The sequence below is a fragment of the Symsagittifera roscoffensis genome, chromosome 1 (genome assembly GCF_963678635.1).
Source record: "Symsagittifera roscoffensis chromosome 1, txSymRosc1.1, whole genome shotgun sequence".
Classification (NCBI taxonomy): domain Eukaryota; kingdom Metazoa; phylum Xenacoelomorpha; order Acoela; family Convolutidae; genus Symsagittifera; species Symsagittifera roscoffensis.
The window spans coordinates 28,262,914-28,271,928 of record NC_087062.1 but is presented as its reverse complement, the minus strand read 5'-3'; the positions used below and the strand labels follow the sequence as shown (position 1 = coordinate 28,271,928).

General features: G+C 32.8%; 1 protein-coding gene across 2 annotated transcripts; it reads left to right on the top strand.

Moving 5' to 3' along the window:
- The first annotated feature begins 394 nt into the window (after positions 1 to 394).
- Positions 395 to 6,020, top strand: LOC134856183 (mpv17-like protein). Of its 2 annotated transcripts, XM_063872555.1 has the most exons (3): positions 395 to 435; positions 1,028 to 1,691; positions 5,672 to 6,020. In XM_063872555.1, the coding sequence occupies exons 2-3, from the start codon at positions 1,437 to 1,439 to the stop codon at positions 5,966 to 5,968; spliced, it is 552 nt and encodes a 183-aa protein (XP_063728625.1). In that variant the 5' UTR covers positions 395 to 435; positions 1,028 to 1,436; the 3' UTR covers positions 5,969 to 6,020. The 2 variants fall into 2 exon arrangements, with proteins under 2 accessions (XP_063728625.1, XP_063728623.1); XM_063872553.1 differs by lacking the exon at positions 395 to 435 and having other exon boundaries at positions 446 to 1,691.
- The last annotated feature ends 2,995 nt before the right edge of the window (positions 6,021 to 9,015 follow it).

Genomic DNA, 9,015 nt, shown 5'->3' with positions numbered 1-9,015 from the left:
TACTTGGTCCCAAGTTAACGACATCTCAAAATTGGGATGTTCACTTATTGTATCGCATTAAAATCATTTTATTGCGTGATGCACTCAAAACATGGAAGACTGACGCCAACAGTTTAACAGTTTACTCGGAAACCGCGCGGATTCCACGCTCTAAGGTGTATCCATGACTCCCCTGCCCCGCACGAAAAGTCCTCAGAAGTTCCCCTGGGTCTCAACATACCAATGTTAGTCCCACTGTTTAAAAATACTAAACTCTTATAGCTCCACGATCTGAAAATTTTAAATTTTGGTCACTATACTTTCTCGGCATAAAATCACAGCTGCGATAGGACAACACGGTGGCTAAAATATATATCTGTTTGAGTTCAATTCGGAGCGGTTGGTTTGAATCCATGCGGTTTATAGCGTTACATACAGGACTGTTTATAACGCATGGTTAGTAGTGACTAACATAGTTTGCGGCTAACACCATATTGTTGAGCAAGAATGTTTTAAGAACAGTAAATTTAAAGCTAAAGCTTCCACTGTTCTCTAAAGCGGAAACTTAATTATATACAGAGTATAGCCAAGAACTGAAGAAAAGTTATATTTACAAAAAGTCATCCCAGCTTGCACTGTTAACTTTAAATTGGAATTAGATTCAAATAGACCAACTCCAAAAAATTTCTAGGATTCTAGGATTTTCGTGAAGGGACAGATTTGCAAAAACGTTTCGAAAAGTTTGACGGCCTTTGTTTGTAGGTCTACCAAATTGATTTTCTGGGCTTACCCAAAACACTGCAAGAATCCTTTTAGATTAAAATTTTGTGCTAAAATTTTGAAAAAAAAAAACAGACCAAAAAAAACTTTTGAGCACTCCCCCTCTTTAAATCCGCTGCAGTTTTGTTTTGCTGTGTAAATTGCAAGTTATTCGTAATGATGCAAGTTATTCGATTTATGTAACTAATTTATGTAAATGATGCAAGTTACTCGTAAGTTAAGTGCCCTTTTTGATATTGAGATGAATTGAACCTCTTTTATCCGCTAGAAACTCTCAAACACTCTTTGCTAGATCGTGATTAGATTCCAGATCTTGGGCTTCATTTAATTTGCTCAGTTCAATTATCTTGCTTCCAAAACTACCAATGCCATTACTTAGTACCATATTTACTTAGTAGTTTTTATATGAAACAAACTGCATCAGCTCTTGACCATTACCATACAGAAACTATCTTATCTTCAATTCACACTATACCAAAATTTACGGTTTGTCTACAGAAATTCAACAGCATACATTTGTTTTATTTGATATTATGAAACATGATTCAGCTTGAGTTGTTGTCCAGCAACTATTTACCTAATCGCACTTAACTTTGGCCAGTTTAATTGCAGAAAAGTTATATTAAACAAAATTACTTTCATGATGAAATTTTTGTAGTGAAAAAAAAAGCACGGAAATGGCTGCTAGTTCACCAGCGAGGCAAATGGCCTCGTTATATTTGAAAAACATCGGCTTAATGACCAGTTTTTTCACAGTCTCTGAAGTCATCCAGCAGAAGTACGTGTTCAAAAAGGAGAAAGTGGACTATGGCGAAGTGTTCAGATTGGGAACAGCTATTGCTGTGTGGACCGCGCCTGTGAATTGTTTTTGGTACTTCTCGTTATTGAACAGAGTCGTGCCGGCGCTGAAAAACCCGATGACTACAGCCATGGTGAGAAAAATTGGACCAAGTTAACTTCCTCCCCCCCCCCCCCCATCCGTTAATCCGTTGGATGTTAACTTGGTTATGAGTTCCATTTTTCAGCCAATCAGAATAGAGAATTTTACACGCAGCCCTTATCAATCAATTTAATTTAAATATTCAACGCTGGGGGTGGAGGATCTTAACTTGTTCTGTTTAGGGGGGGGGGGGATGTTAACTTGAAAATTCGAAGTAATGCTAAAAAATACTTCCAAAAATTAAAAAAAACTTTTGATTGGGATATCAAATTGTTCTTTAAATTAAATACATGACAAAATGCTACAAAAAATCAACAATAAATAAAAAAACTCTTGATAAGCAAATCATGCTGTTCTTTAAACGAAAGCCATGGAAAAATTCATGTTGTTTTTTTAATACAAATAACGTTTTTCTAAGTAGCGCCGCAAAAATACTTTCGTAGCGCCGCAAAAATACTTTCGTGCAAAAATACCCGCCGTTTTTCTAAGTAGCGCCGCAAAAATAATTTCGTAGCGCCGCAAAAACACTTTCGTGCAAAAATACCCGCCGTTTTTCTAAGTAGCGCCGCAAAAATACTTTCGTAGCGCCGCAAAAATACTTTTGTGCTGCCGGTCTTTGTCAAAAATACTTTAAGCCGCGACCTCAAAACTTTTAGGTAGCACCGCCTCACATGTTTAAGTCGTGCCTTCATATGGCGCAAAGTCGGGGATTTTGAGATGAGAGGAATTTGCATTGCTCTTTTGACAGTTCTTCAATTGCAGTTTTGATAATTCGATTGCAGTTTTAACGGCATTTATCGGTCTCAAGGTCAGAGTTAATTCAAATTTTTTAAGAGTTGTCCAGTAAACTTGTTAAAAGCTATAGCACCAACGTCACCAACGTATTGCAAGCTTGCTAACGGACAGTAGGGTTCTAGACAAAAACAAGAGTCAGTTATCGCCACGAAATGACGATGGGAGCTGAGAGTACCCAGTGGTCTAGTGTCTCCCTGCTTAGACAAGCGGCTTAGTAATTGTTGAAAAATTGATTAGTTGTAGTTATTAAGGCTACAAACTTCTCAATTTAATATAAATGGGACTATTATTTCTTTTTACAACTCATGATATCTACCGGCGGCTGTGTGAAAACAAAAACGCTGGTTAGGGGTTGCGTCCCTCATGCTTGAAGGACCGAATGCTTGAAATTTATTTTAGCTTACTTTCAGCCAATCAGGATTGAGTATTAAAATCTCGAAGCAAATCGTGAAAATCTCAAAGTTAAAAAATAAATCCAGACCATTAGTGTTAATACTGACCGATTAGATAATAAGCAGATAAATTTTCAAGACTGAAACATTCGTATAAACTTGAACTCATAAATCTTGATGTTTATCTCAATAGTATCGCAGTTGTAACCCGCAATTTGTAAAAAAAATTTGATTATTTTCCGCTGATTTAAAACATTTTCTGTTAATATTGACTTTGATTTTGTGAGAAAGGCATTTAGCCAATAGGAACGCTTAGCGATTTTGATTGGTTGAAACTTTTCAAGCATTCGGTCCTTCAAGCATGAGAACCCGCCCCCTGGTTAGGGATAAATTATTGTTTATGAGTTAATGAGAGTCAAAATACGGTTCAGCGATTCAAAAAACAGGTCTTATGCACTAAACGGCCCGAAATCGTTATTTCTACATCTCTTGAACTGAAATTATTGTGGTTGAATTTGATTGGCTAATTAGCCAATCAAGTTCCATCGACATTTTCTGCCATTTCAAATGAAATAATTCTGCCGTTTCAATCAGATAAAATTATTAGCCGAATTATTAATTTGAATTTTTTGTCAAGCCATTTTATTAAATTTTCCTTGTCTGGGCAAGGTTTCACAAGTAACTCAAAATTAATTTGATCATATTACAAAATTCCATCTTTTCGGAAATTTTGGCTAATATTTTTATCTGCTGGAAAGGTTGATCGGAATGCCTGACCGTTTAACTTGAATTTGATTGGCTAAAATTACCCAATCAAATTCGATCGCATAATTTCCAGCTTACGATGAAGAAAATTTGATTTTGGGCCGTTTAGTGCATAAGACCCCAAAAAACAGCAGTTTTAAGGTTGCTTGTTTCTATATCGCAATTCGATCCTGTCAAAAACCAAAAACTTTTGGTTTTTTCCTGCCAGCCAGGTACCACACTTGCCATAGGTCTAGTTTGCGCGGATAATTTTTTTTGCTTCTAAACTTCTGAACAGCTGCTAATTTTTCTGCGTTAGCTTCTGTCAAATATTTCTTGGATTTGAAAATTTTTTTATAATTTGAAAGTTTTCCATCAGACTCTTTAGCGTCTAGTAACACATCCAAAAAAATTTTCAACTTATTCTTTAGCGTCTAGTAACATAAATGGCTTCAATTCAATTTGGAAAGTTATATGAGTTGGCTTAAGGCTAAAAAATACTCGATAATTAAATAAATTTCAGTGAGCATTATAAATAATCAGCGCAAGCAAAATTTGCTTTTTATGTTGTTTGTTATTTCACCAGCTCGATTTGTTGAGGTTTTAATTTTTGTTCAATTGTTTGTTTTTGTATTTTTTCGACTTAATAGGTTTTGGTTTATTTTATATCAACTTAGTGACCTATTTTTTGCGTCGTTTGCGGACCCAAATTTTTTAATTTTTTTTATTGTTCGTGTGTGTAGTCTGAGGAAGGTGGAAATAAAATTTTTTCATTAGTTTTTGTCTTTGACTTTTTGGCATGGGTTGCTGTTCAGATGTTTTCGGCTTTGGTAAGTTTTTCATCTGCTATTTTTCCAATCATTTGTCTGGACATTCAAAAAAAATCATCTTCCTCAAGTTTGATAGATCTAGTTGTATGTATAGTTATAAAATATCGGTATTAATTTTGTTGCTGATAGATTTCGGCTTTGTGGTTGTCAATTAAGCTCCCAATTTAGTTTACATATTGCGCATAGCACCTTGTATTCGGTACATATATGGTACTCGTAGATACTATTGGGCAATACATGTATTTTTTCCGATAAATTTTCATCGAACAGTTTTGGTTGATTTTCAGCATTTTGGCTGGCGGTTTTAATTCTTTCGATTACTGAATTTTTTTTCCTTCATGTTTCTGACAATATTTTGACAGATATTCAAGAATTTGGTCCTAATTTTTTGAATGCTCAAAATCAATTCTATTTGCAACTATTTAAAAACTTAAACTTTCAGTTTTCTTGTTTTTTTTTTCAACGATATTATGACTGGAAGGCATCTCAGATTGTTCTTGAAGTTCTTGCTGTTTTAATTTGATACTTTTTGTATCACAATTGGTGCAAAACTCAACTTCTCTGTGTTCAAAAAAAGTTCAATTTTGATTTTTTTATGTGGTACTTTTTTATTACAGATTTTCGAAAAACAGGTTTTTTATCGATCCAAACTTTTTTATCATAATTGAAAATTATTCTGTAATTTGTAAATTTACGAATTTGGATTTAGATTTACCTTACTTTTTTCGTTTTTTTTTCGGTTGAAAATTTTTGACATTTATTACATTGCTAATGTCATACATATCATATAACGTAGCTCGCAGGTCAAAGTAATTTTGAATGCTTTTTGTGTTTCGGAAAGGATTGATCGTGAAAATGGGTTTCGAATCGAAACTTAGCCTTGAAATTTTTTTGATAATTGTTTTGTTTTATCTTAACGAGGGTCGTGGACCCAAGTTGTTTCAACTGAAGTTTCGCAGCAAAAAAGGTTCTCAATGCTTTTTTAAGGCAGTTAAAATATTTGTAGAACCTCTAAATTTTTGTTGATATGGTTATTTTGACTTTTTCAAAAAAATAACCATAAATTTTTTTAAAAATGGATTTTTGTCTCTTTTTGTATTCAGTATTTTTTAATGCAATGTTATAATTGCATCGCAAGTGCTCTCTGTGTTAGGGTTTCAAATAGGAAATTTAAGTCTGCCAATCTGACGTTTAGTTCATGCTTGCTTCAGGTGCGTGCAATTGTCGACCCAATTCTGTGTCTGCCCGTTTCAAACACCGGATTGTACGTCGTCATGGATACCCTGGCTGGAAAAGAGGACAAATTTGAGCAGGTCAAGACCAAGTTCCCCACCACTTATCTCTCAGGATGTGCCTTCTGGATTCCCGCCCAAATCATCAACTTCAGGTTTTTCCCAGTGCATCTGCGGATGGTGTACGTCAGTACGACATGCTTTGTATGGAGCAATATGCTGTGCTACATCAAGAACACTGATTTGAAAGCAGGAACAAAGGCTAAAACTGAATAAATAGATTTTTTTTTTCATTTTGATAATTTATTTGTTACTGCCAGAATAAAATACTTTAAGTGGTCTGGGGGTCAAATCTCCGCCCCCTTCAAACTGCTACTGATTTATGTCTGGAAAGTAATGTTTTTCAACTTTTTTGAAAATTGGTTATCCGGGTTGACCGAAAATTTAATCCTATAACTTCCATTATAACAAATTTTTTATTCTACAGTTTTCTGCAAGTTAATACGTAGAAAAAAAACTTTTATAAAACGATAAGTACAAAAATTTGTATGAAAAATAATTGATAGACCTTTTCTACAAAAATTGTAAGAAAACGAATGATAGCCCGCTTGCATAATTCCGTTTTGAATTAATCTTATATTTTCGAACACACAACAACCAACTACTCTCTCAAACAGAAAAAAAAACAGAGGTTAAGTGGCAAAAATCACACATATAAACAGCATTTGGTGGTTCGCCATGCAAATAAAATTATCGCTTTTACACATCTGAACGCATGAAAATAAAAAGTTTCTAATTGTGGCAAAAACAATTCCTTTGTTTAAGAAATTAAAACTGGACTACGTTATAGACAAAAAACTTTATGTCCGAAAAAAAACTTCATGTATGAGTACAGAAGCGAAATTTGAACTAAAAAAAAATTATTTGAGAAAAAATGATCATTGGTTTTTTTTTCTCAATATTGCATGACACGCTTTCTTATCTAAAAAACAAAATGTATCCAAAAAATAAAAAAAAACAATTTCATAATAACAGAAAGCTCCGAAACGTGGAATAAGGAAAAACATGGCTGAAAAGTCTTTCAAACAGTTTAAAAAATTTGTCAGATAACTTTATCATAAAATTAATTTTTTTTATATTTATTGTATGTGTTTGCAGGACAATCAAACTTTTGTTTGGGGACGACAATCAGTGTGCATATTAACGTACAGTAAAGCCTCGCCTCGTACTGTATGATGATTGCTTAACATTAGCGGAAGTCCGCTTTTGTTAATCAACCTTTGTATAATACGCTGCTTTATTTTACGTTAATATGCCCACTGATTATCCTCCTCCCCACACAAGAATTTGATTATTCTATAGAATCATACATTGAATGAAACAAAAAATCTTATGATATAGTTACCCGCATCCAGTTTCAAGCGTTAATAATCGATTATATTACGATTTTAGTACCAGTCTTACTAAAATTGAGAAACAATCGATTTTAATCAATTAATAATCGATTACAATCTCTCTTTTTAAAATCAAATTATAATTGATTATAATCCATTATAATCGATTATAATCGATTATTTATTCGTCTATTTTTCGATACAATTATAATCTATTATAATTGATTATAATCCATTATTTTTATTGAAATATCTAGTTTTTAAGTTTTGCACAAAAATCCATTAAAATCGACTAATGTCAATTTTGTCTTCGAAGTTGCATCTAAATTGCTTATATTTTATGCTTTTTATAGACGTTGGTTTCTATGAAAATAAAGAATTTTTTTTGAGTTTTCCAATTAATTCAAATTTATAAGTTTTTTTTCATTTCTTCCAAGTTAGAGTTGTTTTGTGATGCATATTTTAAGCTTTTTTGAACACCAAAACATCAGCAAATTAATTTAGTTTCATGCAAGATTTTTTTTTCATTTACCGCGGGAACCTTTCCACTCATATGAAAGGATCTCTATGAAACTTTCGTTTCGTGGTAAAACTTTGCGTTCAGATGAACCAAAGTATTCAAGAGATTTCTCTTTTAGAGATTTTTTTTGACACACAAAAAGTAACCCATAAGATTTAATTCGAATATAGTTTTGAATTGACAAAATTCGGCAAAATAAGAGATTATAATCGATTATAATTGATTTCAAGGGTTTTTTGTAAGAACTATAATCAATTATAATCGATTATAAGAGATTATCCTCTTGGAAAATATCACGATTATAATCAAACATAAATCCTTTAAACACCTAATTTTGGTAATTATAATCAATTATAATTGTCAAAAAATCATCAAAATAATCAGTTATAATCGATTAATTACGCCTAAATTTGGACGCGGGTATCTTACAAACAAACGATTTTGATATATTCCAAGATATATCAAAAATTTTCTTGAGAGTATATCGGTCAACAATCACACCTGCTACGCCTGGATCAATAGAAAAATGCTCGTGAACGAAATTTTGATATTTTTTAAGACCGCTAGACAACTCGCGAAACTAAGGAATCGCGAAGTTTAACGTTTCGTAATTAGATGAACTATAAACGAAAATTTGCAGAAAAAATTTGCCATGCAAGGGGATTGAAGTGAGTTTCATCTCTGAAAAGCAAAAACACGTCCAACCGTTTTTTGACATGAAATTTCTCAAAATTGCAGTGAGAAAACAAATAAAACCAATTTTAAAGTGTTATTATCACTAAACTTACGTGTTAAAAAGTGTTACTATGTGAACATTGTTTCAAATCATTATGCTTACTATCTCTAAAGCAGCATTTTAATAATTTTATAGTTTTCGATATAAAGAAGGGAAGTTATTTTATGAGAACTTAAGAAAATATTTAAAAAATGTTATAATCAGAAAAAAAAGTTTTAAATTTGACGGGAAAACTCAATTTTAAACAGTTTTACAACTTGACAAACGATATCTTCCATCTCTGAGCACAAACTCATTAACCAATTGATTCAGATCAGTGATGACTACGAACTTGTATATGCACCAAATCAAAAAACCTATGCGGCGGTCAGTGTTTGATCTAAAACAGTCTAAACCAGGCTAAAGTTGAAGTACAGCTGGTCACAAATTATTTACTCAACAAATGCCTTGCATCAGAATTTGATTCAAATTATATGCTGTGTCAAGCTGGCACTCTTTTTCAAACAAATTTAAACTGAAGTTTTGAAAAACTTTGTTCGCTTTTATTTTTCAAGTTAGCTTGAATAACAAAATGCAATCGGAACAAAATAAGATTACAACTTTACCAAAAGTTTTCTTTCGCAATATGGTCGGCGAAACAAAGCCTAAATTGTATCCTTAAAATGTATTAATC